At 44.7% G+C, this 15,816-nt stretch overlaps 1 protein-coding gene across 8 annotated transcripts in view; it reads left to right on the top strand.

Annotated features, from left to right (window-relative positions):
• The window catches only part of LOC110512678 (triple functional domain protein), a 138,432-nt gene that overhangs the window by 113,399 nt on the left and 9,217 nt on the right, over nt 1–15,816 (top strand). For all 8 annotated transcript variants that reach the window (XR_016493650.1, XR_016493644.1, XM_036971423.2 and 5 more), the window contains 11 exons: nt 10,054–10,337; nt 10,502–10,672; nt 12,671–12,766; nt 13,127–13,275; nt 13,482–13,548; nt 13,904–14,007; nt 14,108–14,177; nt 14,406–14,495; nt 14,680–14,823; nt 14,996–15,073; nt 15,486–15,677. Coding sequence is in view for 6 of the 8 variants with exons in the window: in XM_036971423.2 (XP_036827318.2) it covers nt 10,054–10,337; nt 10,502–10,672; nt 12,671–12,766; nt 13,127–13,275; nt 13,482–13,548; nt 13,904–14,007; nt 14,108–14,177; nt 14,406–14,495; nt 14,680–14,823; nt 14,996–15,073; nt 15,486–15,677 (1,445 nt within the window). In the remaining 2 variants the exon portion in view is untranslated. The remainder of the gene's footprint in view (nt 1–10,053; nt 10,338–10,501; nt 10,673–12,670; nt 12,767–13,126; nt 13,276–13,481; nt 13,549–13,903; nt 14,008–14,107; nt 14,178–14,405; nt 14,496–14,679; nt 14,824–14,995; nt 15,074–15,485; nt 15,678–15,816) is intronic.

Consider the following 15,816-nt stretch of genomic DNA (forward strand, 5'->3'; position numbering starts at 1 on the left):
TTTCCTGCCCCCGTTTCGAGACAGGTGCATGATAATGGTGCATTCTAAATCAAAACAAATTTCACACATATTATTTAGTATATGTAAAGACAAGACTAAATCAATAAGTGTCTGATGGGTGACAAAATGAGACTATCACTTGTGAATGATGCCCAGCGTAAGGCAAGAAACAATGCATACCTTTTTTTTGCGACTTTATCAAATTAAAGTCCCACACCTTATCAAATTAAAGTCCCACAACTTATGTAACCTATCCCATAGCATATCCAGCAACCTTTCGAGTACCTGCCCAATGCTCTAACCACTAGGCTACCTGCAGCCCCAAAAATAGAATAGGTCAACTATTGTACTATGGGGGATAGTAGATTGACAATAGGCTAGTGCTTTTGTTGTTCGTTAGGCCTAAGTAAATGTGGACAGTTCCTCCAATATATTCAATATGCGCCTCGGAATTGGATAAGGATGCACACAGTTGTGAAAAAGACCCGATGAGGTGAAGGAGAGCAATGTGAGTGAGAGGTGCATCAGGGCACGCAGGGAGAAGGGAATTACAATTATTATATTCAGCCCAATGGCACAATGGCCACTGGCCACAAAAGGCACATATTTTCTTAGGGGGCATTACGACCAGTCAAAGGGGATGCTGCCGGGAAATTTGAGGCATTATCAAGTGCTTGTCAAATTGTGAAGGAGAGACTGATGAAGTGTGTACAGCCTGCACAAAAAAAAACAAAGCAGAGCTCATGCCGTTTAATGCAACTTTTTTCAAACCATCATTAGATTAGCGTTATATAGCCAATGTATTACAAATCAAATATCACAACTAAAGTTACGTAATAAACTCTAAATTGAAGATATAGGAGTACTTGAGGGCTGAGGGGCGCTAGAGAGCGTGCTATGGAGTAGACTTGCTTTTCTAGAGCTCCTCTCTATTTTGAAACAAATTAGTACTTATCTTAACCTCTCACAACCTATAACTTCAAACAAATATGACAAAGGGAAAAGGCACCAAAAAAGGGGACGCTAAACAAGATAATTTGAATGAGATAGACAACGAACCAATTTCAACGTCGCCGACCCAAGAGGAGTTAGCTGAAGAGGCTAGCTTCCAAGAGTTCCCCACAGAGCCTACTCAAAGTGACATACTGGCTGCCATAAACTCACTAAGCAAGAAGGTGGACACAAGGTTGACTGATATCTCAAAGAGTATTGGGACTTTGGCCGAAACTGTGAAGGCAATTAAGGGAAGGGTGCATGAGGTTGAGCAGACGACAGTCGAGGCCAGGCTACAGGACATAGAGAAACAGTGCGCAACGTTAAAAAATTACAACGAAACCCTTAAAAGCCCGACTGGAAACGCTCAAGTTTCATTCAAGACGCCAGAACATCCGAATATGTGGGATCCAGGAGGACACTGAGAAAGGGAAACCCACTGAATTCGTCTCTGAGCTGATACTGGCATTGCTGGGGAGTGAACACTTCAAAGCGGCCATCCTGATCGACCGTGCACACAGATCTCAGGCAACGAAGCCACAATGAATGGCTTCGTTGCCTGAATGGCCACCAAGGCCATTCATTGTACGGCTGCACTAGTCAAAGGTTCCCCCTTAACTACAGCGGAGCCAGGGTGTCTTTCTACCCAGATCTTACCTTGGAGGTGAGGAACCAACGGAAAGAGTATGATGAGCTACGCAACAAATGCAGGGCGGCCAACATCCGATATGGATTCCTCTTCCCAGCCCGGTTTAAGGTGACAGTCGAGGGATCAACACGTACGTTTGACAACCCAAAAGAGGCCCATCTGTTCTTGACAAGCAAGCTCCCTGGCTGAGGATACAGAACGGTTGTGTCAGCCGGCTAAATGGCCAAATACAGGCCAGGAATGTGTTTGAATTTCCAGCCTATGTCTTTTCGATCAGAAATTGGGACTTATATGATAGGTGAGATGTTGTGGCTAATATAGCATTGTTTAGCATATCATGTTTTAGCGCCACTCATCCCCTAATGTGAGAGTTAAGAGTTATTTAATATTAGTTTATATGCGGAGCATCTATAGACGACGAGTTAGTTCAAGCTGTATGTCTAGACACCCTAAGGTTTGTGTGTTAGCCAAGGAGTGCTTCATTTGGGGAAGTCACTCAGTAAAGGGACGGGAGGGGGGATGGGGTCTGTGTTTTATGTTCACGTTTATTAATACAGGTGGCATGACAAGCTCCCGCAAACACTGTATGAGGCTACAATAGCACTGATCTTGAAAAATGATAGAGATTCCATGGAGATGTCGTCTTATCGCCCCGTGTCGTTACTCCCCATAGAAAACAAGGTGTTGACAAAGATATTGGCAAACCTATTGAAAAAAATATATTTCTGACATCATACACCCTGACCAGACAGGTTTTTATCCCGGGCCGACATATATACTACAATTTGAGACGCCATTTCAACGTAATGTATCACGATCATAAGGTTGAGGCAGTGGTAATAGCTCTTGATGCAGAGAAGGCGTTTGATCAGATTGAGTGGAAGTATATGTCGGTTCTGGAGCATTTCGGGTTTGGAAAGGAATTTATTAATTGGATAAGAATTATTTATGCACACCCAATGGTGTCAGTGGTAACCAATCAGGGAATGTCGCAGTCATTCCGCCTGTTCAAGGGGTGCCGACAGGGGTGCCCTATTTCGCCTGCTCTCTTCGCTATAGCCATGGAACGCCTTGCTACTCGCATTCGGGCATGTGCCGATATCGCTTCTGTTAAAATAAAAGACACACAGCACAAAATGTCCCTATATGCAGACGATGTTCTTTTGTTTTTGTCCAAGCCTAAAACTTCTATTCCACCCTTACTTAACTTGATAAACACATTCGGTTCCTTCTCTGGCTACAAGATAAACTGGCAAAAAAGTGAGTTGATGCCAATATCACGGCCTGTGGATATGCAATTTCTGCAATCTACCCCGTTTAGAACAAGTTCACAAGTCTTGACATTGTAGTGACAAGAGACCTTGATCAGCTATTGAAAGCGAATTGGGACATGAAAATATATAATCTTAAACAAAATATATTTTTGGGGAAAACTCTGCCTATTTCCTTGGTTGGTCGTATAAACGTTATTTAAATGGTTGTCCTACCCAGGTTTCGTTACCTCTTCCAATGTCTACCCACTTTCATACCACAAAGCTATTTTAAGAAACTGGATTCAATAGTAACTCCATTTTTATGGGATAACAAGGCAGCCAGAATTTCAAAGAATCATTTATGCAAGTACAAGATAGAGGGGGGCTTTGGCCTTCCTCACTTCAAACTGTATTGGGCTGCTAATCTGAACATTGTGTCTTTCTGGAGGGAAAGTATACCTGGGATGTGACAGAATGATATGCCTTCATGGCTTTTGATTGAGCAGACCTCCTGTCAACGTTCCTCACTTCCTGGACGTGTTAATAGTCCATCAAATGTGAAAAAAGACACTTATGACTCTAATCCAGTCATTTGTCATACTCTTAGGATCTGGAAACAGATTAGGTATTTTCTTAACATACCCACTGTTTACATAGACAGCCCAATTTGCCTGAGTCATGCTTTCCATTGGATGATGTAGTGTTTTCACAATGGAGGGAGATGGGGCTCACAACAATTGGTAATCTATACATAGATGGTCAGTTAGCTTCATTTCAACAATTACAGGGAAAGTTCAACATGCCAACAACACATTTTTTCTGATACCTCCAAATCAGGAATTTCTTAAGGACACATATCCCACAGTATGGCATGAAGCCAAATAGTCCTACATTAGATAGCTTGATCCTTCTCAAACCCCATTCAAAAGGGTCGGTCTCTAGACTGTATGAGGTGCTACAGGCCCACATAGAGGTATCCACAGACACCATTAAAAGGGCTTGGGAACAATAACTTGGTTCAGAAATCTCAGATGAGGACTGGGTAGAAGCTCTCAGGAATATAAACCACAGTTCAGTGAATGCCAGACACAACCTTGTACAGTTTAAGGTGATACACAGGTTACATTACTCAAAAGTAAAACTGCATAAAATATTCCCGGACACCTCACCACTGTGTGAGATGTGCAAGCAGGATGAAGGGACGTTGACCCACTTATTCTGGACATGCCCTAAGTTACATGCTTACTGGGCTCTCATTTTTGATTACTTATCTAAAGCCGTTGATAGAGTTCTAGCCCCAGACCCATTAATCGCTCTGTTTGGTACAGTTGATGGGAATAACCAGGAAGGGAAAGCTGTCTCTCTTTGTACTCTATTAGCCAAAAGGCTTATATTGCAATTTTGGAAACTGGAGACTGTACCTACCTTTGAAATGTGGTTACGGGATTTAGGGAATGTAATACATATGGAGAAGATACGATACAATACCTCCAATAGAAGTCCAGTGTTTTACAAAATATGGCAGCCGATACTGGATAAATGGTCTAGTCCCGCTTCATAACTGGGTTGACGATCTGCTGCTACTCTGTGCTGTACTCCACTCAATATTTACTACACTGCTTGTAATGACTATATGTTGTCTTCTTATACATGTACCACCTAATAGGATTTAGTTTTATTTTGTTTATGTGTGAGTTAAGTTTTGTTTTGTCCTCTAAACTGGCCATCCCATTGAACAGTACAATGAATGTCATTGTTTGTATTGCTGTCTTTTTTATTTTATTTTTTATTGGAAAATAATAAACATATTATTAAAAAAAAGAAATTTTAAAAAAGACAATCAGCGGCTGACGAGATTTCGTGACCACCACAGCCCTAATTGTGATGCAATAATTTCCATGGTAATGTAGAATATTAATTCATGATGTGGCTCATGGGACACTTCCTGATTTTACTTCCTGTACATTCTGAAGGAAAAAGGAAACCGCACACTGCTCTTGATAGTATCACCGATCTTTAATAACTTCCTGTACATTCGCAATGGCTGCCAGTCCAGCCATTATGCCATCATTGACTTGACTTCTATTTATATGGCAGCACATGCAGCCAGGAGCGGGGGAGAGGATAATTTTGTTGTTGTTAGAAAATAAATAATAATATATATTATTATTATTTATTTTTTGCTATTGGAACGTTTATTATTGGCTGGCCAATAACCATCATCCAAAATGACATGACAGCCCTACTCCTCACCACCATTCTGTCTCATACTCTACTGCTGATAGTGACCTGAAATGTACTAAGCAGACAGGGATACCATATTTACATGTGTTTGAACGTACTGTATGTGTCATGCCAGAGCCTAATCCCTAGGCTTTAGCTCAGTGGGCTCACATAATCACAGCAGACCCGGGTTTGGGACAGATGGCAGTAGTGAGCTCAGTGACTGAGGTGACTGATGAAAGACTCCTAGCGGGAGAACAGAGGTCACCGCAGTGCTTATTTTCCAACCCACTACCCAAAGACGGAATGCATCCCAAATGGCACTCTATCCCCGATATAGTGCACTATCTGGTCAAAAGAAGTTCACTAAATAGGGAAAAGGGTGCATTTGGGACACAGAGACAGTGTCCCACAGGGGGCATGTCTGTGATGTCTGGGGTTATTTTACAGCCTGCTGAATAAACAATGGACAGGAATGTGTCAAGGCTGGTGACCCTCCTTCTGTTAAATCACTGTCTACGTCTACGAGGACACGCAAACCTCTCAAACCAGTATTATATCAAACCAATATGATATCTCGCCCCAGGACACACTTCAAATTTAGCTAGTGATGCTGCTTTGTAGCTGTGACAGGACTGTGAGATCAGATAATCATTATTGTCCCTGAGGGGATATTGGTCTTGGACATCTTTGTCTCAACCACACAAAAATACATGAATACAAATACAATATTAAAAGAGAAGTTATGTTGTGTTCACTGAAAATAGTTTTAGTGTCCCAGTCTTTCTCCTTCATACAGTATATGAGACCCCGTAGCCCACTTTCTGAGGTGATTGATGGGGAGCTGTGAGAGCTCTTCAGACCTATATAGCGCTGTTACACCAGGGGTCAGGCCCCTTGCATGTCTCTGTCCTGTTTGCTCAATATGTGGAGTGGATGCACACTCATGTGTAGAACTGTGCACCAGACTGAGTTTCCCCCCCCCTGCCACTAACCCACTGGCTGACAATGGAAGAGTTCAAAAGCAGTTGATGTAAATGTGAGAGATATACTATAACTGTACCCTTTTAGCCAGCTAGACGAGACAATATGGACACAGAGTAAGATGTTTGTGGGTCTCCTTCAATGTAATCACACTGATACACTGTGCGACAGCTCTGCACAGTATTAGAGGGAAGGAAAGTTTTACTGGGCACCGTGGCATGAGTGTACTTCCCTCAGGTAAGTAGAGGGAAGGTGGGCCTGTGGGGAGGGACACACTGAACCCTGTCTCTGTGGTGTACTAGAAGGCTAGGTTTGTTCAGGTGGAGATTTGATGCCTGTTTCCTTCCTCCTCTCAGAATGGAGGATGGGGTTGTGTACAGCTGGGCTGGCCTGGAGGTGTCTGCCTAGTGGGTCTGGCATAGTCTGCTGTACACATCCAGTGTTACTGTAACACATGGTCCTGCTAGCCTTCTACTGCTCCACTTGGTCAATAGGACCCTGAAGCATGACTGAAACAGCCCGTAATGGCTCCTTCTTTATGTCAGTAATATTGTGACACATTTGATAAATGGAGTCAGGTTTTCATGGTAGGCTGCTATGAGTTATTTATACGTCTCTTGAAAGCCCTTGGTTCTCCCCTGCAGACTTAGAGTACAGGGCTGTGTGAACATCTCATCTTCTCAGGCTCTCTGGCTCGGACTCCCACAGCTGGGTTAGACCGAGAGTAGAGTGAACACATGCTTTATATCAGCAGGATATTGCACTACAATATATAGGTCTCCTGAAGCCATTTTAACTAAGGACTGTGATCCCCCTCAACCCCCCCCCCCCCCATCCACCCCACCCTGTGACACACATGTTCACTGTCACGAAAGACCCACATGTGAAGTGTCTTATTAGAATATACTGTAACTACATACAATGCTATTCCCCACAGAGTGAGAAGAGGAGAGGAAAAGTGTTTTTTCAATTTCACCTCTTTTATTTTCAAATCAGTTGAATGTATTTTTAAAGAAATGCACAGTGTCCATAAACAGGTCTTGAGGTATTGAGACATTAGTTGGAGTTGTCAGAGCAGTCAGAGAAGCGCAGGGCATCCCTTTTGCTCTTGTCACCAGCAGCCTCCTGCTTGCTGTACATTGTCTTCTCCGTGGTCCTCTTCTTCCCCATGCAGCTAAGGAAGGCACAAGACAAAACGTACCAATCAGTGTGGTCTATTAATACATGTTGCTATGAGATGAACATTTTAACCTTCAATTTCATCTTATATGGAAGTGAGTTCTGGCCCTTATCTATAGTTGACATGATCTATTTAGTTACGCATGAGGCTAAGAGTTGAGACTGACCTGATGAAGTCCTCCATGGCGTCGAGGCGCTGCTCCATGCCCTCCATCCTCAGCAGAACCTTCTCCTGAAGCTCCATCATCAGCAAAGCCTTGTTGCTGTCACCTTTAGCCTGGCACTGGAGAAGTTCTCCCTTCCCTTGGCCTTGCCTTGCCCACTTCCTCCTGCTGAGCCACAGGCAAACCAAGCAGATGGCCAGAAAGGCCCCCCCGAGGACCAGCATGGTGCAGTCCACTTCAGGCATGGTTATGGAGTCCAGGATGGATGTGTTGTACTCCTCCTTTCTCTCCACCACATGTCTCAACTCGTCTGGTGTGATATCCATGCCAACTCTGGACCAGGTTGGGAGTTTGCAGTGCTGCACGCCAATGTCAATGCACACCATCTTGAGAAGAAGTAAGCCCGAAAGTGAGGATGAAGTAGCCCCAAATGGATCCTGGGCTTATTTGCTCCTGGGCTATTTGTAGGTCTAGAGATAAGTCAGTCTGATCCAACCGTGTCTGAGGAACGAATGAAGGCCTGGGAAAGTGTCAGTCTCAGATCACCCTCAGCAGTCCAATTGTGACATCATTTGAGTGTCATTTGACATCATTAGACTGTCATGATGTCACAATCCAACCCTGTCTGAGTATCAGAGCCTGAGCCAGAAAACCTATTGTGACATCATAAAGCAGTCAAATGACACCTTGAATCATTTTGTGAAAATGGCACCCTTGCATGCACATCAAAACGATTGTAGCAAATATAGTGCCACCTGGAAAGATGAATTAAAACTGTCTATTCAAACACGTCTTAAAACAACATAGTCCAACATAGTATCAAATACATCTGGAACTGAAGGGAAGGTGATTAACTCTATTCATACACTGTCTTTCATCTGGCGCACTATTCAGCCTGACTTGTTTGCGCAACATTTTGAAACAGTATGGAAGTAATTTACTGTGCTATGGCTTTAGGAAAACATCTGTAGAGACTTCATGAAATCATTCATGGCCTGGCTTGAGAACATCTCCTGAGATTGCTCTTTGGCTGCTAAGAGAACCCCTTTCGACATGGCCATGGGTGAATCCTCCCTTTGACCCGAGTCTCACTGTACAAATGAAAAAGAAAAGTCACACACTCCTCTCTCCTTGCTGAGACCCACTCTACCATATACGATGCACTAGTGCAGCAGCACCCTGTTCAATCTTTGTATCAGCAAGATAATGCGTGTGTGATCAGTCAATGCCAAAGGCCTGATCAGTACATGATAATCATGGGGTCAATTCAGAACCATCACCTTCTATCCCACTCAGATTTGTATAGGATTGTTAGAGATTTCTCAGGTCATATGTTGTTGTTTTGAATTGATTCATTTCTCAGTGTTAGAAGTCCTAAGATTCTTTAAAAGGCCTGTCATCTTTTCTCATGGCAGCATACTGTAGGTACATGTTATTTTTACTGAGCGAGTGGGTGCACTGTTGGGGAACCCTGACCCTTCCAGGATGGTCATCATGCCCTGTCAGAAGCTGTTGTGGTTAGACCAGATCAGTAGGAGGATCTGGTAACACAGAGTTCAGTTCACTGAGAGACAGAGCCAACCGCTGAGAACACAGAGGTCACCTCACGGGTCACTTTACTCTACTGCCGTCAGTGGGCTAAGAACCCGGCCACACAGAGACAGAGCCAACCGCTGAGAACACAGAGGTCACCTCACTGGTCACTTTACTCTACTGCCGTCAGTGGGCTAAGAACCCGGCCACACAGAGACAGAACCAACCGCTGAGAACACAGAGGTCACCTCACTGGTCACTTGACTCTACTGCCGTCAGTGGGCTAAGAACCCGGCCACACAGAGACAGAAGAAACACATGGAGAATGCACTACGTCTCCGTCTATTCATCAGAAGTTCAGTTCGGTCATCTCCGTCAACATATGAGGCGAGCCCCTATAGACAAACCTTTGGCTCAACCTGTTTTTGAAGGATACAACATTTCTGTGAAGCCGGGACCTGGGCAATCTATCCACCCTGAGTAGCATCCCTCAGTTTACATCAGCAGAAGCACCCCACACTGCACCACATTTAAACCCACAGCCTCAGCCCAACGTCCTCTCCCACACCTCTCAGGGGAGATAGAACCACAGGAGAGGGAGGTGGTGGGCATTCAGCCTAAAGTAGATGCACACACACACACACACACACACACACACACACACACACACACACACACACACACACAGAATTTATGCAAGCTTATGCAACTTTTATATAATGTTGAGTATGCCACAGTTTTTAAAAGGAGGATCTTCCAGTTCACTTTCATAGGAGGAATATCTATCGATAGACGCTTCAGTGCAGAGGGTGGACACGCAATGTTAGGATGCGATGCTCCACTCTAACCATCATGTACTAAAATGGAATGTCTGAGTATATATACATAAAGAATTATGCCTCCTAGGTAATGAAGTACCTTGCAAAAGTGCACCTAATCTCATTGGTACCTTCATAGCTGAATTCAGATCCATTCCCAGGATACTGTGCTCTGACTGACCTCTCCTTCTCTCTCTCTCTCTCTCTCTCTCTCTCTCTTTCTCTTTTTCTCTCTCTCCATGTCTCTCCGCCTGCAGACACCCTGTCTGTGTCCAGTAACGATGCCATCCAGCCTGGCACCAGCCACACCCTGGGCTTCCACAGCTCCCCAGGGCCCAAGCGACCGGGCAACACGCTGAGGAAGTGGCTGACCAGCCCAGTGAGGCGCCTGAGCAGCGGCAAGGCCGATGGACACGTCAAGAAGCTGGCCCACAAGCACAAGAAGAACCGCGACGGACGCAGCAAGAACGCAGACTCCGCCGGCTCCCAGAAAGACTCGGACGACAATGCCGCCACGCCACAGGACGAGACCATCGAGGAGGTCCGTTCAATTGGTCACCTCTATCACTCATATATCACTTCCTTTCTTTCTCTTTTACATTACCTGTTCAACATTAAATATCTCCCTAATTTCCTTCTCTCCTTTATTTTGAGCCGATTGTGTTCTATGTAGTTGTAAGCTCTGTTGTCGTTGTCCCTCTACAGAGGATGAGGAACGAGGGGCTGAGCAGTGGGACTCTGTCCAAGTCCTCCTCCTCTGGGATGCAGAGCTGTGGGGAGGAGGAGGGAGAGGAGGGGGCTGATGCTGTACCCCTGCCTCCCCCCATGGCTATCCAACAACACAGCCTGCTGCAGGCTGACTCTCAGGACGACAAGGTGAGACGGACACACACACACACACACACCTAACAGGCCTCCATGATGTTTAGTTAGAGTATATCAAAGAGGGGACAATTGTCTTTCCTGTAAGATATTTTGGAAAATAAAAAGAGACATTGGTAAATCAATGAATGTATTTTTTTTAGACCAGTTTGTCTGAAGAGGTAGATATTTTATACCTATGCAGTTTAGCTTCATTCATTCATCATCACAGAACAGTTATTGTAACTAGAGCGACATGCGTTTCTTTGACACTAATATCATTTTCTCTTCTTTCTTAACTTTGCTTTAACTTTACCATAGCATTATGTTGATTTTTGTTCTGCCTCTGTTTTGTCTCAGTTTCCGTACCTCTCCATGTAACTGCCTACGCTCTAGTCACACTCCCCCATCCAACCAACCAACCAGCCCAGTCTTTATTTTACTTCCCATCCATCCTGTCATGCTATCTCCTCACCCTCGTACCTCTCCATGTAACTGCCTACGCTCTAGTCACACTCCCCCATCCAACCAACCAACCAGCCCAGTCTTTATTTGACTTCCCATCCATCCTGTCATGCTATCTCCTCACCCTCGTACCTCTCCATGTAACTGCCTACGCTCTAGTCACACTCCCCCATCCAACCAACCAACCAGCCCAGTCTTTATTTTACTTCCCATCCATCCTGTCATGCTATCTCCTCGCCCTCGTACCTCTCCATGTAACTGCCTACGCTCTAGTCACACTCCCACGACCAACCAACCAACCAGCCCAGTCTTTATTTTACTTCCCATCCATCCTGTCATGCAATCTCCTCACCCTCGTACCTCTCCATGTAACTGCCTACGCTCTAGTCACACTCCCACAACCAACCAACCAGCCCAGTCTTTATTTTACTTCCCATCCATCCTGTCATGCTATCTCCTCACCCTCGCTGCCCTATGTTTTTCTAGGACTATTGTTGCGGATGTGACAAATACTCCATTTGCTGTAGTTAGTGAAGTTTGACTAGAACTGACTGACTACCCCTTTAAAGACCTGGCCTTGTTTAGTTTAGCCTGTTGCTATTGTTTAGCCAGACTAGCTGTGCTTGTGACTGGCCTGTTGCCCGGTTTACCCCTGTTGTAATGGAGTATTTAAAAGCACATGTACATTGTTCAGTCATATGCTCCACTGTGGTGCCAGTGCTCAGAAGCTTGCTCCAACCAACCCCAACCCCCACCTCGTCCCCTGTATCCTCCATGCTAGCCTGGCCCCCATTAGACCCCTATTTGGCCCTGATTAGGGAGACCACACCCATTTGGAATGCTGGGCGGTGTCAAAACACGTCAATGGTGAGCTTCTCTAAGAAATGAATGTATGATGCGGTGATGTCATCATGTGCTGTAATATGTAGAAAAATATTTAATACAGTGACAAATACTTTACTGAAAATATTAATCAAAAGTAGATTGTAAACATCACTGTAAAGAGTAAGATGGTAAGACCCACCCATCCAAATGTTTTTTTTGTTTTTTTAACTTAAAACTGTATTTTTGGTTAAGGGCTTGTAAGTAAGCATTTCACTGTAAGGTATGTTATATTTGGCACATGTGACAAATAACATTTGATTAGATTTTAATATTGAACCATACACACCTCTCTCTCTTTCTGTCTCTCTTTCTCGCTCTCACACTTTCTTTACTTTCTTTGGTTCTTTCTTTCATGTTCTCTCTCTCGCTCTCACGCTCTCTCTACTTTCTCTGTCTCTCTCTCTCACACGCTCTCTCTACTTTCTCTGTCTCTCTCTCACGCTCTCTCTACTTTCTCTGTCTCTCTCTCTCTCACGCTCTCTCTACTTTCTCTGTCTCTCTCTCTCACACGCTCTCTCTACTTTCTCTGTCTCTCTCTCACGCTCTCTCTACTTTCTCTGTCTCTCTCTCTCACGCTCTCTTTCCTTTCTATGTCGCTGTCTGCCTCTCTCTGTCTGTGTCTCTCTCTGTCACTGTCCCTCTGTCTCTCTCCCTCCCTTCCAGGCGGCCTCTCGTCTATCGGGCCGACCCAGTAGTTCAGAGACACCCAGTGCGGCTGAGCTGGTCAGTGCCATCGAGGAGCTGGTCAAGAGTAAGATGGTAAGACCCAGCTATCCATCTGTCTACCACACCGCTGTCAGTTACGCACACACACGCACAGACACGCACTGCCAGCTCAGCTCAGGCCAGTCTGGTGCCAGGGTGAATGTGTGACGGTGCCATGGCCCACCAGTCATCTGTGAACCATTTGAGTCACCACACCAACTGACTGCTTCTAGACACAAGACCTGGCATAGCACATTAATGCTGCCAAACTTTGTCACACCCTAGCAGCAACACCACTGCTCTCTCTGCTCGCACAGTGATTGTATGGAGAAGCTCTGCTTAGTCATTGCATGTGCACAATGAATATACAGTAAGTTCTCTCTCTCTCTCTCTCTCTCTCTCTCTCTCTATCAGTCCCTGGAGGACCGTCCCAGCTCTCTCTCTGTGGAACAAGGGGACAGCAGCAGCCCCTCCCTCAACCCCTCCGACAACTCCCTCCTGTCCTCCTCCTCCCCCATCGATGAGATGGACGAGCGCAAGTCGGGTTTCCTCAAGAGACGCCAGTGAGTAGAAATAGAATGACTAGAAGGGTCCCCCTCATTCAAGCCAATGAGGCCGTAATGGGTGGACCTGTGAAGGGCCCTTTCTAGTCATTCTATTTCTAGGGTCTCACAGCCTACAATATGCCCTGAGCCATCAGATAAAACTGTCCTGTGGTGGTCTAGTTAAACAATCCCCTCATTGTTTACTTCACCTCTCTTCCCTACAGCTATGTGTTACTGGAGCTGGTGGAGACAGAGAGGGACTACGTGAGAGACCTGGGTTCAGTGGTGGAGGTGAGAACACCTTGTTTCTTACTTTACTGTAGGCCCATAATCATTGACTCACTCCTCTCCATCACACTCTGTTCACGTTCTAGACTTGGTGAAAGTGCTAGGTCCCGTCCACAAAACAATCCCTAATCCTTACGACCCCTAGGCTCTCCATATGAATCTAAATGAGCTGAAGAGGTAAAAGCAATATGGTAACAGCTCCACCTTGCCCTCTAAACATAGTGCATATACATATCAGATCACCACAAGTGCCCTAAGGGGCAGAGGTTGTTTGTGGACAGGGCATTGGAATAGTATTGGCTGAATTTGGTGCTGTGTATAGTCCTGTGGTCACCTGAATGTCTTATCTCCCCTTCAGGGCTACATCAGCAAAATGAAGGAGGACGGCGTGCCAGACGACATGAGGGGAAAAGACAAGATAGTGTTTGGGAATATTCACCAGATCTACGACTGGCATAGAGAGTAAGACGAGAATAGTACCTACCTACAGTACTAGCGTTATTATTAGATTGACTTTTATATTAGTGTATTTCTCACAATACTCTTCTCTGATTGGCCACAGCTTCTTCCTGGGAGAGCTAGAGAAGTGCCTGGAGGACCCTGATAGGCTGGCTCCCCTGTTCGTAAAACAAGTAAGAGAGATTTGATGGTTTTCATTGGCCAAAATATACCATCTGTAGTGGATGTCACTGTGCTGTGCATCATAACAAGGTTAGTGCTAAACCCTAACCTTAACCATAACCCCTAATTTAAATTTGAAATTAAATTGGGTAGGGACATCCCAAGGATTCCGGATAGCAAGGACCATAATGCCACTTTCTCACCATTTCCCTTGTTTTGTTTCCTTGTTTTCCTGCTAGGAGCGACGGTTACACATGTACATTGTGTACTGTCAGAACAAGCCCAAATCAGAGCACATCGTGTCTGAGTACATAGACACTTACTTTGAGGTAAGAATACACATACTCCCTCCACACATACCCCGCAAGTGGGTTTATTCCAGTCTCGAACGGAGCACATATTTCATCATAAGAGCCTCATTGTTTCCTTTTCTCATACCTTGTGTTATATTTTTATGCAGTCCTTTGTTTTTACTGTGTGCAAATAAATCTAATGGCTCCCTGTATATTTTAGGAGTTCAAGCAGCGTCTGGGCCACAGACTCCAGATCACTGATCTTCTCATTAAGCCTGTGCAGCGCATCATGAAGTACCAGCTCCTACTGAAGGATTTACTTAAGTTCTCCAAAAAGGCTGCAGTAGATACTACTGAGCTGGAGGTAAGAACTACAATCTGGGTTTGATTTGATGGCCTTCCACCCCTAATAACATGGACGAGCATTAATATTGCTCTGGTTTTGTTTTTACCTAAAAGTTATACTTGTTATAAAGCTGTGATTATGTTTTCTTTCCCTCTAAAATGGTGTTTTCTATCTTCTCTGTTTCTCCCAGAAAGCGGTGGAGGTCATGTGTGTTGTGCCCAAAAGATGCAACGACATGATGAACGTTGGGCGTCTCCAAGGCTTTGACGTAAGACTCACGGGCTTTGTCTTCTTCAGGGAATAGAGAATGTGGTCTTTCAGTTCGATCTGCCGCAGTTTAGAAGGTCACAAAATCTCCAAAATAGATTATTTGAATTTGATTTCAACCGTTAAGTCACATGGATCATATGATAAATGGGAGAAGGGCTCTCTCTCTCTCTGTTTTCACTCATTGTATTATATGGTAATAGCATGCACTTAGATGACTCCTAGACACTCTTAGCTAAATTCTTGCTTGAGAAATAGTGTTTTGCTAAAAGCTACTTTTGACCATTTGAATGGAAATCTATTACAGTATGGTACTTTCCCAGAAATAATTTGATATGGATATAAAACAGCTGCATTGGGCCTTAAACCTTTATCTAACCAGCCAGGCAATACATTGTTATTCCCCCATTCAGGGCAAGATTGTGGCCCAAGGCAGACTGCTGCTCCAGGACACCTTCATGGTATCAGATCAGGACGGGGGGCTTCTCACAAGGATGAAGGAGAGGAGGGTCTTCCTCTTCGAACAGATCGTCATCTTCAGTGAGCCCCTGGACAAGAAGAAAGGCTACTCCCAGCCGGGATACCTCTTCAAGAACAGTGTCAAGGTATGGAGCATCGATCGTGATCATCTCCCCTAATCAATCCACTTAGATCATATTACAGTGGATGTATTTTTTGGGTCTGGACATTGCTAGGATAGTAATTGCCCTAAGGGCCAAAGTCGTTTGAATAGTTGTCTGATTC

The sequence above is a fragment of the Oncorhynchus mykiss genome, chromosome 3, assembly GCF_057628025.1.
Source record: "Oncorhynchus mykiss isolate SJ-2025 chromosome 3, ASM5762802v1, whole genome shotgun sequence".
Classification (NCBI taxonomy): Eukaryota; Metazoa; Chordata; class Actinopteri; order Salmoniformes; family Salmonidae; genus Oncorhynchus; species Oncorhynchus mykiss.